At 41.1% G+C, this 14,648-nt stretch overlaps 1 protein-coding gene across 1 annotated transcript; it reads right to left on the bottom strand.

Moving 5' to 3' along the window:
- Positions 1–424: 424 nt before the first annotated feature.
- SPINK2 (serine peptidase inhibitor Kazal type 2) lies at positions 425–8,500 on the bottom strand. Its single transcript, XM_019740091.2, has 4 exons — positions 8,230–8,500; positions 7,354–7,397; positions 1,492–1,601; positions 425–743 (listed from the first exon to the last, which is right to left on the bottom strand). The coding sequence occupies exons 1-4, from the start codon at positions 8,285–8,287 to the stop codon at positions 698–700; spliced, it is 258 nt and encodes an 85-aa protein (XP_019595650.1). The 5' UTR covers positions 8,288–8,500; the 3' UTR covers positions 425–697.
- Positions 8,501–14,648: the final 6,148 nt, after the last annotated feature.

The raw sequence follows: 14,648 nt of genomic DNA, 5'->3' as shown, positions 1-14,648 counted from the left end.
TATAACATTGGGCAAGTTGGTTTGCTTCCATGGGCCTCAGTTTCTTTCTAAGAATGGTGCTTAAAAGAGCTGCTCTCAAAGGAAGGAAAAACCAAACTCCTGCATTAACCCAGAGGAAAAACTGTATTCAGAGGAGATATTGAATCTAGTAAATATTTTTAACCTCCATGAACCTTTGACTTTATCAGTTTGGGCTAAAGTCAGCTTCAAGCATTTCACGGTTAGTCACCATATCCAGAACACTGTACCAATTACATATAATAATCCAAGATTCAGGGAAATGGGGAATTTGAATAAATCTTGGCTGTCAACAATGACTCCACTTCTCTCATAGTGAAATTCACCATCGCCTGAGAGGGAAAGAGCCACCCACAGGCTGCTGATTGGGAATGGATATTCATGAGAGAACAACAGTAATTGAATACAATGCTGATTTTATTCCAACTAAATAAAGCAACGCACAAGTCATCTGTGCAATAAGCTTAAATGGAGAGGTAAAAGCCAAGAAACAATGATTTTGGTTTCTGTTTTAATTATCAGTCACTTCACATGGTTCTCTTCCACACCTTCTCTCAGAAAATGTGGGTTAACAGATGTCATGCAAAGAAACATAGGAAAAGAGAAAAAGAGGAAATGAAAGTCATCTACTATGCAGTTGAAGGTGCTTCCTCCAATTTCTCTTTTGTAAACTGCTCCATCAGCACGGTCCACTTCGGATTATTTTAATATCATGACGCCCTTCCCTGCAAATTGAACAACCATAAAAACACATCTATTACCTACCATATGGACACTGTCCCACTATTTGTGTCAAGAAGACCCATTTCATTGTACATTAGATTCCTTCTAGGGCAACATTTACTTAAATCATTTTTTAAAGCTAAATCAAGGAAACAATGAGGGTGAGAGCCCCAAATCTGTCATTTTTCTCCCTTAAACCAAGAGCACAGGGCATTAACCCCAAAGAATCATTGTGAGAAGACCTAAATAATTCACTGAAGACTGAGGTCAGAGAATGGACCCCTGAAACACAAAGCAGCACACCTGGAGGAGGAGTCATGGTCACCTGTCCAGGTGTGTTACAGGAAGGGCATCAGGTGTAATACACTTATTACTTAGCATTCTCTAGGTAGAGTTATAAACACCTATTTCCTGAATAGTGCTGTAGGGTATGCAGGTAATGTGCACAATGCCCCCTGAATTTAAAAGAACATTAAATATTCCACAGAGCTTAAATATTCTCTTAATTTTGGGAAATCACCCATACATGGATAACAACATAACTTGATTGTCTGGTCTACAGTTGCATACGTCACTCTCTAACTTTGACCTAGAAAATGCATTGTGTCTTTTGAAATGTCAGTCTGAAAACAGATTTATGTTATATTTGATTCTTTCATCCAAGGAAAGAATCATTATTTCCTAAGTAATCAAAATTCAAGAAAAGGACTAAAGAAAATTTGGCTATTCTATACTGTACAGTTATGTTACCTGATTTTCATGCACAGAGTACACTCATTGGGATAAGTGGACATGTCACTTCCACACACAGGGTCAAAGTTTCTGGGACATCCTGGTAATTTATACTGATCGCAGTTTGGCTACAAAAGAGAAAGGAAGACAGAAACTAGAGCATAATAAAGAAAAAAGATTTTTCTAATGCAAAAATCAGATGCAATGTTGAAGCAATTGTTCAATACCTACTATGTAAGATAAGGCTCTCCAAGGAAGGGTCAGTCGGCTGATTTTTAAATTAAAGTCCAAGATATGCCACCATACCTACTTTACCATCCTCCAGCTTCATAATTTGCACTTCACTACTATTTCCATGTGAATGTTCTATTACATCCCACCTTAATCCCTTGACATAATGCCAAGACACCCTCAGGAATCTCATCTTTTAGTCTGTACTTTTAAGATACTGGCATTTAACCACCAGCACTAAAGAAAACAGCAGGTTCAAAACTGGACCTTAATGGTTATTATGGGTTTAATTGTGTCCACCCAAAAAGGATATGTTAAAGTCCTAACCCCCAGTACCTCAGAATGTGACCTTATTTGGATATAGGGTCTTTATATAGGTAATTGTAACCAAGTTAAAATAAGGTTATTAGAGTGGGCCCTAATCCAATATGACTGGTGTCCTTATAAAAAGGGAAAATCACACACTAAGGGAAAATCCTGTGAAGACACAGAGAGCACAACATTTACAAGCCAAAAAATGTCTGAGGCTACCTGATACTAGGAGAGAGGCATGGAACAGATTCTCTCCCTCACAGCTCTCGGAAGGAACCAACCCTGCCACCACCTTGATTTTGTGTTTCTGGCCTCCAGAACTGTAAGACAATCAATTTCTGTTGTTTAAGACACTCCAGTTTGTGGTACTTTATTACGGCAGCCATAAGAAACTGATATGGGGTCATGGAACTCAAGTCTCTGATTTAATGGAATTGAGACCAGAGAGGTGATATGAATTGGTCATACTGATCAGATTACTGAGTGCAGAGTCCTACTTTGACAAAAGGTTAAATATATAGTCTGCTACATTTCTGTTTTTTATATACATAACATATTTGTTATATGTATATACATATATGTGTATGTGTATATATATGTATATATATGTATATTTTGTTTGTTTTAGTAAATGGTAATCACCTTTCCTTACATCACAGTAAAAGAAGTCACCCTGTTTTAGCACTCTGAATAAATGAAATACACCTTTCTATTGATATTATCTGTTTTTATAAAGACTTAAGCAGGACTGGCTAGAGGCCAAGCTCTGAAATAAAAGAGGTTATGCTGACCCTTTCCATCTTCTGTTCAGCACTGTCCACTTCATTTAGGAACACTACGTGTGCCTGCTGCCCCAGGCTCACTAAGATGATGCCTTCCAGGGCTGCTCTCACAGGTAGAGGAGACGCCCTCTTATCCAATGAGATTGAGACAAGTGGTAGTTGGTCATTGAATTGAAAAACTCAATTAAAACAAGAAAACAGTAACAAATAATAATACGTACCATAAACATTTTATCTTAAAACATATCAATGAAAACAAAATTGTCAATCTTTTGCTGCAAAACAATGAAAAGGCACATGACCACTTGTAATGTTAGGTCTGATCGTATGATTAAGGTCAAGCCAATGGGATATAAGTAGAATTGTTGTGCAGTAGCTTCTGGGAACCTCATTTTAAAAGAAAGCTGGTACCTGTCCTCTGCTTCCCCCTGTTTTTATTCTTCTTTTTCTGTCTCTCCATTCCTGCTGCTGGGGGCATGAGGCACTAACCTTTATCTTATAGACCAGGAGGACAAAGGCCACTTCCTAGGATGGCAGCACTGTACACTGTTATTTTGAGTCTTGGTTACTTGCAGCTGAATCTAATCTTAAGTAATACAAGAGAGAAAAAAACCTATCTTTGGACTGTTTCACTAATTAGAATTCTGTGTGCTATCACTGCAAAATCACACCCATAGTAAATCACCTATGATTTTCTGTTTAGGTTTCTCTAAAACAGGATTTTTCAACCCCTATGCACATTTGGAACCAGATAATTCTTTGCTGTGGAAGGCTGCCCTGTGCTTTGTGGGATGTTCTGTAGCATCTCTGTTCTCTATCCACTAGATGCCAGTATCAGCTCCCAGTTATGACAATCAAAAATGACAGTCTAAATGTCTACTAGGGAGCAAAATTGCCTCCAGTTGAGATCCACTGTTTTAAAATACAGTGAGAATTTAAATACACTTGCAAAACAACATAATATGCAATTTTTAAAAATCTTTCCCCAATGTGTTACAGTTATTTCACCTATACCTAATTCAACAGAAATACTTTTCAGCAATTTGTCTTTCACGAAATCTTCCAAAAATGTTCAACACAGTTCTCATCTGAAGTACAACTTCATTTCTTGACACTCATGTTTGTGTTGTCTTTACATTTTTTGTTAAAATAAGAATGGCAACCCTCATAATAGGTTGTGAACACACACTTGAGTCTCAGTAAGAATACAACTTGACTGATGGGAAATCAAGTCTACTGGCATACAAGAGAGTAGTCTATTTACAATCAGTGAGTGCTCGATATGCTGTGGAAATTGTTCAGAAAGGAGAGAACCATTTTGTGTTTGTGAGTTGCTTAAGTGGAGGATTGTTGAGTGCGATTTTACTGTTAACAACTAGTCTGTGGTGGATCCACACAGGACTGCGTGTGCGTGTCATCTTGGAAGCTCATGAAAAATACATTTGGGGCCTCACCTCAGACCTACTCAATCAGAATTGCCAGGGGTAGAAACTGTGTATCTAGAGGTCCCTGAATTCTGATTCAGCTGGGACTGGGTTTAGGAACCCCGCTCCCAGGACTCCTGGCATCCAGTTCACTTTGACTACTTGGTGAAAGCTAAGGAAAATGCACAGACACACACAATTTGGCACACAAATTCAGGAAACCCCTGCTCTAGACCTTTCATGCCTCCCTTCTTTAAACCAAGACATATCTTGCCTATGCCCCACTCTCTGACTGACCAGGTAAACAACTAGCTTAATCAAAATCAATCTATGCCTGAAAGTCTTAGGCTTTTTTTATATTCAACAAGAGTTTTCAAATGCTTTCATCTCAAGTGACTAATATATGACTTTTGAAGAGCACTAACAAGCTCGTAAGGAAGATTTTTTTCTTTTTGTTAAACAGAAGACTTTTGATGTCCCTCAGATCTTTGAGGAATCTGCCCAGCTGGAAGGTCATATTTGTGTTCCAGTCTGTTTCCAGTCTCATGATTCTCATGATTTCAAAACTAGGTTTGGCTACCTACCATTTAACTTTATGACATTTGGGTTACTCACTTCCTGGATTTTCTCTGAGCTGAGGTATAAGGCTGTATGAACAAACACGTTTTACCCTTATCAATGAGGTCAAATAATTTCATTAATTATTCTCCCATAAACTTTTAGTTTTATTCATTTACCCTTGCCAAAGGAAAAAAATTCAAAATAGATTCATCATCTAGGGAAGCTCTAAATTATACCCTACAAGGTGCCAACTATAGGAAGTCACCCCCGGCAGACTGTTCCTCGGAGCTTCAGAAGACACTTCTCTGGGAGACAGCCACCTGGCAAATGTATTTATTCCTTAGAGTCATTTTAATTTTTAGAGAAGGATGTGATATACTTTCAAATAATTCTCTGAGGTTTATACTCTGAGACTTTTCTTCTGGACGGTTCTTATACACTTTATCAGACATATTCCCTTATTCATTCAATAAGTGAACACGCTAAGATTTTAGGATAGGTATAAAGAAATACAAAGACAAATTGAGTCCTGCCTGTAAAAAGTTTCACATCTAGTAAGGGAATCATGGTGGTCTTAATGCCTCATAAATGAGCTTGGGATCCTTTCCTCCTCTTGAATTTTTTGTAATAGTTTGAGAAGGACTGGTGTTAATTCTGCTTTGAATATTTGATAAAATTCACCAGCGAATTCATGGGATCCAGGACTTTTGTTGGGAATTTTTTGATTACTGATTCGATACATTAGTAGTGATCAGTCTGTTCAGATTTTCTGTTTCTTCTTGATTTGGATAAGCCATCGTCCTTGACCCCAGGAGTATACAGTTTATTGGGGGAAGACAGGTAATTTCAATTCAATGCTATGATGCACTGGATCCACCATTTCCATGTGACCTTGGCGAAGGGGATAATAATGGTACTGACTTCATAGTGCTATAAAACATTGATTTATTATATATAAAGTATTTAGAACTGCGCTTGGCAATAGGAAGTGGTATGTAAGCATTTACTGTTGAAGGAAACCAGAATATGTTACACCTAAAATATGGCTCTTTAACATAAAAATTATTTTGACCTAAAGGCAGTTTAAGAAGCAGTAAACCCAGGAGAAGCTCCTCTCTCCCCCCACCTCCTTTCCTGTCTAAAAGCAGAATATAAATTCTCCTTAACTGGGGATGATTCTAAACTCTTATTAGCCCAGAGATGTCACCAGAAGAATCTGGAAACAAACCTTACCCTATTAGTTTCTTCCTATACATTTAGCTTCCCATTTTTTGCTGCCCTTGGAAGCTTAAAACCATTTTCCTTTGTCCTGTCATTCTACATATTTACTGTTCTTTGTTAAAGATGCTACATAAGCCAGAGTTTTAAGCCACCTCTTTAAGTTTCTCATCTCTGAGTACTCTCATGTGTATGTGCAGTGTACATGTTAATAAACTTTGGTTTGTTTTTCTCTTATCAATCTGTCATTGTTAATAGGGGCCCCAGCTGAGAACTTAGAAGGGTAGAGGAAAGATTTTTTGATGATGATGATGAAGTATAGGTTGAATGGAAGCACAGAGAAAGTACATTTATATACGCTTTGGAGGAAGAAAATGGGGTGGGAAGGCTTCTGTGACGAGGTCTACTCTGAATTGAATACTCAAAGTTAGCTAACCCCTTGAGGTCAGTATTTTCCATACATGTAAAATAATAATATCTATCTATCCTACAATGTCATTGTGAGAATTGAGAAACTGTATATACCAATGGGCAATGCCAGACCAGATATTAAAATAGAACTCTGACCCACAATCTGCAGCAACCTACCCAAGAAACAAACTCATTATTTAGAATAACCAGCCCAGAAAGCCAGCCTGCTATAAGTTAAACTTGTAAGAAATCAGATGACTATCTCTAGTGACAGTGCAAGAAGCCAAACAATAGCCTCTGTAACAATTGGTCCAAAATGACTGGGATTTGATTAATAACTGACAGCTTCCCCATTTTTGTCCCCACTTCCAACTTAGGACTAATCAGAGAAAGCCAAATATTCACTACTAACCAATCACATAGAATACTGACTTCTAGTTACCCCGCTGACAGATTCCGCATGCCAACAGCCTCAAATCAGGGCACACCTGAAGCCTTCCGTCCTCTCACCATAAATATTTCCCACTCATCTGCCTGCCTTTGAGTCTCAGCCAAAATACAAGGGACATGGTTGACTCTCTTGTTACAGCAAGCTCTGAATAATTAGCTTTCGTTTGTTCTCATTTGCTTGGTCTTCATGTGCTTCCACAGAATTTGATAATGTACTACACAAGAAATGTCTAGTACACATCATAACTATTAGGCCAAGGACCTTCTGAATCATTAAAGGAAACAAAGCCCTGAGTCCTTCAAAGCCTGATCTACTTTCAACCAAAATTTACGTTTTTGATCTGTATTAAAAAGCCTGCCTGGGAATCTGGTTTCTAAAGCAGTCAACAAGTTTCAAAAGTGGCAGATCAGAACAGAAAAATAGCCTCGACCTCAAATTGTTGTGGGTGTCAGTATATTAATAGAAACAATACAAGTGGTTTCCTACTTACTGTTCTATATTCTGAAAGTTGATCAAATTGATGGTTCACAGAGGCTGCAAGAAGAAAACAGACATTTAAAAGTATGTGATTAAGATTAATTCTTGTTCATAAGGGGCTTTTGAAATCCAGCTTGTGATTTGTCCAAGCTACACCTCCTCCCTTTCCCTCTGATGCCTGACTTGTTTGAAATAGCCCTTGACCCACTCCCAGCCCCAAAGATATTCAGTTGTTTCCTGGCACCTCTTCCGGCAGGCACACAAAAGAATATTTGGTACGGGTTCCATAACTGACCACTCTAATAGGTATGCTTGAGAAAGGACTATGGAGCTATGGAATAAAAATCAGAGAAGTAACTCCTAATAATTCATGATATTCTTTACCTCAGCAGCTCAGGGTCACAAACACAAAACTTAACATTAGGTGTTACCACTTTACCTACATTTTAGAATGGGCGTCAAGTGTAGGTGGATTAAAGCCCCTTTCTCATAAGCCCCAAGTGCCTGATGCACTTGACATTCACCATTCCTAATGCCTGCACATCTCCGGCCGAGGTTCACTAGGGCCACTGCGTGCATAAAAACCCAACTCCTGACTTTGGTTCCAGAAAAATCTGCTTTAAGGGAGAAAGAGTAGTCAGCGTGGTGTCACTAAGAAGAAGCTGGGAGGGAAGCCCAAACGACAACTAGAGGGTCTCTGGCTCCACAGCCACTCCCTCTCACCTAAAAGTTCTCGTTCCTCTAGGACCGGAAGGGTGAGGAGGGGTTGGCTAACCGCCAGTAACCAGAGCAGAGAGGGACGCCAAGGCTGCCTGGGTACCGGGAAGGGTAGTAGCTGGCGAGACCCCATCTCATTACTCGGCCCACGAGGCCAGCTGATGAGCGTTACCTGCCAAATCCCTGGCCAGGAGCAATAATAGCACCAAGCTCAGCGCCACCAGCGCCATCCTCCCTCAGCAGCTGGCCAACGGAATGCTGCGCGCTCCCGTGCCCTCGCAACACTCAGGGCGTGCACAGGTCTGACGCGCGACAGGGTGGGGTGAGGGAGGCGCGGGAAATGGGAGGAAAATGGAAGGAGGGACAATGCGGGAGAGGGGAGGAAGGGGAAAGGCAGGAAAGGACAGGGTTGGGGAGGGCAGGGGAGGAAGTAAGGAAGGGAAAGTAGAGGATGAGCCTGATGCTAGCTCCCTGACTAACACCCCACTCTCCCATCCCGCTGAGGATGGGAGTAAACGATTAAGGAGACACTCTCTCCCTGCAGCAAACAAGAACCTTGTAAGAGCCCTGGGATACAACCTTGTGTGCAGTCAGTCAACCCCTGTTTCTTCAGCATCTACTCCGTCCCAGGCAGTGTTTTGGGGCTGAACTCAGCAAAGAAGTTCCCTGCTCTCAAGAAGCTTTCTAGGGTAGGTGCTGGGGGTGGGATGACACAGGGAACTCCAAAACAAGTGAATAAATACAATAATTTCTAAAATTAAGTGCTAGAGAGTGGTGGGGAAGGGGAAGACTTTCCATTGGGAAGTCAGGAAAGGCCTTTCACAGATGGCATTTGAGCTGAAAGCTGAAGCATGAGAAGAGGGAATCATGGGGAATCTTGGGGAATGCTCAAGGCAAAGCAGGTGCACAGATCAGGAGGCAGGAGCCAGTTCAGTGTTTCACCTGAAGCCCTGGGCAAAGGAGGGAGAGAGAGGGGGAGATGGAACTGCAAGGCCAAGGTCCCCCCTGTGGTGGGGTAGGCCATGATAAGGGATTTGGATTTTTTCTGGTTGCAGTGGTAAGCCAAGGGAGGGTCTTAAGCCAGGAAATGCCCCTGATATGACTTATGTTTTAATAGATTGGATGAAAAATAGACAGGAGATAGACTTGTTGGGTGGCTTTTGCAGTGATCCAGGAAAGAGATGATGGCATGTGTAAAGAGGGCAGTTATTCTGTTCCTAAGCAACTAAGCACCTGCTCCTAACTCATGTCACATTGGCTGTTGTATAGTCACAGAGCTAAATATCTCCAGCCTATAGTCAGTGACACTGTCTATTTCTCTGACTTCTGTATCCAAGTGCCTAGCAGTGTGCCTGACACAAAGGCAATAAATGTTTGCTGAATAAGTGAATCCTTGGCCAGCCCGGTGTCTCAGGTGGTTGGAGTGCCATGCTCCTAACGCCAAGGTCGTCGGTTCGATTCCCACATGGGCCAGTGAGCTGAACCCTCTACAACTAAGATTGTGAATAACAGCTCTCCCTGGAGCTGGGCTGCCCTGAGCAGCCAGAGGTCGGCATGGGCTCTGCCAGGAGCGGTGGATGGCCAGCGTGAGTGGTTGGCAGCCAGCGTGTGCTGCTTTCGGCTGCTGTGTGTACTGCTGCTGGAGCGGCCGTGGGCTATCATGAGCAGTCGGTGGCCAGCGTGAGTAGTGTGGGGAGTGCAAGGCTCATAATACCACCAGCATGGGCCAGGGACCTGTGTCCTACACAACTAGACTGAGAAACAACAGCTTGAACCGTGGTGGGGGGTGGAGGGGAGGCGGAAAAAGGAGGGGGGAAATCAGTGAATCCCTGAAATGTTACACTGACATCACAACAAGGTAGTCAACCAAAAAGAGGAAAACATGGGATCCAGGAAACAGAAGTCCAATCCAAGAAAAAAGCAAAGGGAACTTGTAGCCAGCAGTATAGCAGTCTTAGAGTTCAGCCAACTCAGATTTGAACAAGCAAGAGTCTCTGGGAGACAGTTTATAGAGAATGACATAGATAGATAAGAAATGAGTCTTACAGTAAGTAATTGACATAGATTTACACCAAAGGGGTAAGTTCGGGGATTGATTGTAACAAGTACATAAAAAACTAAGCAAGTAAAAAAAAAAAAAAAAGATAGTTATTGTCTTCATGAAAAACAAAGTTGTTCAATAATATAAACATCAATCACTGATCTAACCAAAATTATAATTAACTATTTGGGGAGAACAGGAGGAGAGGAAGTGTGCACATGGGTGGTGGGTGTGATAGGAAGTGAGAAAGAGTTAATTTAAATTTTAATACTGAAAATCAAGGGATAAAAATCTAAACCTGAAAAAACCAAGAGGTTTTTACACATATTATTTAGAGATGTGACGGTAAATACCCACATTGTACAAATTAAAAGAGTACAAATTGGTTTCTTACGGAAATTGGGAAATGAGCAGGAGGATGACAGTAGGGGCAGCCCACTGTTATTATTCTTAACAAACGTTGCATGTTTTATGGGCTGAATTGTGTCTCCCAGCAAATTCATATTGAAGTCTTAACCTCCAGAACCTCAGAACGTGACTGTATTTTGAGATAGGGCCTTTAAAGAGATAAATAAGTTAAAAATGGAGTCATTAGAGTGGACCCTAATCCAATATGACTGGTGTCCTTACAAAACAAGATTAGGACACAGAGAACACAGAAGGATGACCATATGAGGACACAGAGAGAAAACGGCCTTCTGCAACCCAAGGAAAGAGGCCTCGGAAAAAACCAAACCTGCTGACACCTTTCTTGATCTTGGACTTCCAGCTTCCAGAACTGTGAGAAAATACATTTCTGTTGTTTAAGCCACCTGGTCTGTGATATTTTGTTATGGGAGCCCTAGAAAACTAATACAGCATGTCCAAGTGATTTAAAAAATTAAAATTATATGCATATATCACTTTTATTAAAAGAATTAAATTTTAAGAAATTTAATAAATAAAAGGAAGGTTATTCTGAGACACATACATCAGTGCTCTCCAACTGTACCTCTTACCGTATCTGAGAATATTTACTGATTTTTTTTTCTTTAAGAAGCTGCCTTTGACATATTATCTGATTTGGAATACAAGTTTTGGCAGCTATTCAGCAAACCTTAATGAGAGGTTTAGAGAACAGAAGTAATTTTGCCAAAGAGGCACAGCAAGTTCGTGCATTGGCAAATCCATTTTCTTTCCACCTCTTAGGCCAATGTGTCAAATGTTCTGTGACATACTTCCTGTATCAGTCAGGGCCCAATCTGGAAAACATAAGACTCTCTAGGTATTGCACCAAAGAGAATTTAATGCAATAAATTAGCCAAGCCAGTACTAGAGAACTGAAAAAAGCAGAAAGTGAAGAATGAGGTAACACACAGAGATGGTAACTTCAGGACATAGGTATTACACCTGGGTCTGGAGAAATAAAAGGAAGAGGTTGCGATGATCTGGAAATTTGGAGGAGAGGTCCTGGAAAGCTGGGACTCAGAGCTCTGAGCAGGGTGGTGTCTGGCTGGTCTGAGGGAGTATAATGAGGCAGATCTGAGAATATGTGACAAAGCTAGAGGCTGGAAGCAAGTGCTACTGTTGGCTGAAGGGACATTGCTGGGGCACTGCTTTATATGTTGTCACTCCACGCCCATCTTGGACCAGCATGTGATCAAATCTCATCTAAATGGAAGTTACAGGAGCACCAAAAAGAAACAGTGAACATGCAGGAATGAGACCCTCCTCCGGCCTCCTGCTTTGCAGAGTCCCCCTAATGCATCCTATTGGCAGAACCTTCAGGAAGCCAGTTGGCAACGTAGAAATGAGTTCTAGCATCACAGAATCTGGAAGGGTGATTTTAGAGCTGACATACAATAACCTAATGACTGGCACAGTTGCATACCCCACATCTTGACTTCAGCAACCTGGAGAACTGGGATAAGAGGACAACATGCAGTTTAAACTCCACCTGGTGCCATGCACAGCTGAACTCTTGCTAGTATCATGTTTGAGGCCAGAGGGTAAATTTGGAATGAATGTTAATATTTTTCTGAGTCACATAAGTTATTTGAACAAAGGTCAAAAACACAGATGGCTTATTTTGCCAAAGACTTTCATCAGGATTCATAGATAGACATGGATATATGCGTAAAATATTTTCTCAAATTTGTTGGATTTCTGTTACCAAATAACATACTTTTGCTTATATACATCTTCACCTCTGATGCTTCAGGAACACACACTGAAATCTGACAGAGACTCAGGGAAATGCTTAGAGTTGTATTAATAGAAATTTCAGCTTCAAACAGAAAGCCACATAGGGAAATCCAAGATGGCGGAGTAGATAAACACTGTGCCTGAGTCCTTCCGTGAACAAATTAAAATTACAACTAAATTGTAGAACAGTCAACCTGGAGAAGCATCTGAAGTCTGGCTGAACAGAAGTTTTATAACTAAGGATATAAAGAAGCCAGGATGAGACTGCTAAGAGGGGTGGAGATGTGGAACTGGCTAACCCCAAACCTCCATGTGGCAGGTGAGAACCAGAGGTTATATCAGCCATGGAGGTTCCCCCCAGAGGAGCGAGGGACCCCAGCCCCACACTGGCCAGTCCAGATTACTGGTGCTGGCAAGAGGAGCCCTACAACACCTTGCTGTGGAAAACAGTGGTGATTCTGACCATCCAGGTGGGACGGAAGGCGGCAGGAAACCCAGACATCCTCTTAAAGGGCCTGTGCACAGACTCTCTCACTCCCAGACACTCACCTTGGGCTCCAGTGGAGGGACAATAACTTGGGGGGTGTCGGAGGCATATGGGGTACAGACTGAGTTGTGTGGCTTTGAGACAAGGACTGGAGGACAGTTGGCATTTTCCCTGTGAAGGGTCCTCTTTCAATTTAGCCGCAGGCAGGCACCATCTTTCCTGTGTTGAGCCCTCCCCCTACACTTACGGGCAAATCTGAATCTGCTTGGTCTGGTGAGCTCTGAAGCTCCATCCTGCTGACTCACTGGGACCCCACCCCACCCAACTCCCCCAATGCTAGAGGCACTTTCTCCAAGAGCAGCCAACCCTGCCCACATTTCACTTTTTCTTGGAAAACTATCAGTCTGACAGACCCAGGCGGGCATTGACTGACCTCAGTGTGCTGAGACTTTTGATGAATAGCTTCAGGCTTAGCACTGGCACCAAATCAGAATTTGCATAAACCTGGTGACCACAGTTCTCACACTCTAGTGACTCCCTGAAACCTTGCCTCACACGACTTGCATACTGCATGAGGCTTTATCAATGGCTAAATGGATAAGAAAACAAAGCCCTTATATATGCTGCCTACAAGAGACTCAATTCAGATTGAAAGACATACACAAGTAGAAAGTAAAGGGATGGGAAAAGATAGTTCATTAAAATGGAAAAAAAATCTAGAGTAGCAATACTTATACCAGACAAAATAGACTTTAAAACAAAGGCTGTAACAAGAGACAAAGACTCAGTAATCCCACTTCAGGGTATTTATCTGAAGAAACCCAAACACTACTTTGAGGGGACGTGTGCATCCATATGTCATTGCAGCACTGTTTACAATAGCAACCTGGGTGTCTGTTGATGGAAGAATGGATAAAGAGGAGGTGGTATATATGTACAATGGAATATTGCTTGGCCATGGAAAGGAAAGTGTTCTTGCCATCTGCAGTGGTATGGATGGACCTGGAGGGCATTGTGCTGAGTGGAGTATGTCAGACAGTGAAAGACAGATGCAATGAGATTTTGCTTATATGTAGAATCAAGGAACAAAATAAACAAAACATAAACAAACTCATAGATACAGAGAACATATTGATGGTTACCAATTGAGAGGGGAATTAGGGGTGAGTGAAAAAAGGGAAGGGATTAAGAAGTACAGATTGGTTTTTACACAGTAATCATGGAGATGTAGGATATAGCATAAGAAACATAATCAATATTATTGTAATAACTATGTATGATGTCATATTGGTACTAGATTTGTGGGAATGATAGATGGGAGGGGGTTGGGGGCATGGTGGAAAAGGTGAAGGGATTAGAAGTACAAAGTGAGAGTTACAAAATAGTCATGGGGATGTAAAGTAAAGCATAGGGAATATAGTCAGTAATATGGTAATAATGATGTATAGTGCCAGGTGGGTACTAGACTAATCGAGGGCATCACTACATAAATCATATAAATGTCTATAGAGCGTATGCTGCACACCTGAAACTAATATAAAATAATATTGAGTGTCAACTGTAACTGAAAAAAAATATATATATATATTTTTAAAGCCACTTATCCCTCAAAATAGATTTGTTATAAATGTATGTAGGTGGATGTTGCTGCCTTTATGTTATTTTGTTCCAAGCAGTTGATGTTACACCTTAGAAATATTTTTATACCATGGTGCTTTTCACATAGTTGTCTCAGCATCTGTCAGCCAAGAATAAGGATTAACAAATGTTTTCTATAAAGGGCCAGAGAGTAAATATTTTAGAGTTTGTGAGTTATAGTATGTCACACCTTTCAACTGTGCCACTGAAATACAAAAGCAGCCATGGAGCACAAGTCAAT

The sequence above is a fragment of the Rhinolophus sinicus genome, linkage group LG02, assembly GCF_036562045.2.
Source record: "Rhinolophus sinicus isolate RSC01 linkage group LG02, ASM3656204v1, whole genome shotgun sequence".
Classification (NCBI taxonomy): Eukaryota; Metazoa; Chordata; class Mammalia; order Chiroptera; family Rhinolophidae; genus Rhinolophus; species Rhinolophus sinicus.
This window is presented reverse-complemented; position numbering and strand designations above follow the sequence as displayed.

Coding starts and splice junctions, on each gene's coding strand:
- SPINK2 (XM_019740091.2), bottom strand. CDS start 8,287: ATGGCGCTGGTGGCGCTGAGCTTGGTGCTATTATTGCTCCTGGCCAGG. Junction 1,602..7,353: donor AACTTTCAGAATATAGAACA/GTAAGTAGGAAA, acceptor TCTCTTTTGTAG/CCAAACTGCGATCAGTATAA. Junction 744..1,491: donor ACTCTGTGCATGAAAATCAG/GTAACATAACTG, acceptor TTCAATTTGCAG/GGAAGGGCGTCATGATATTA.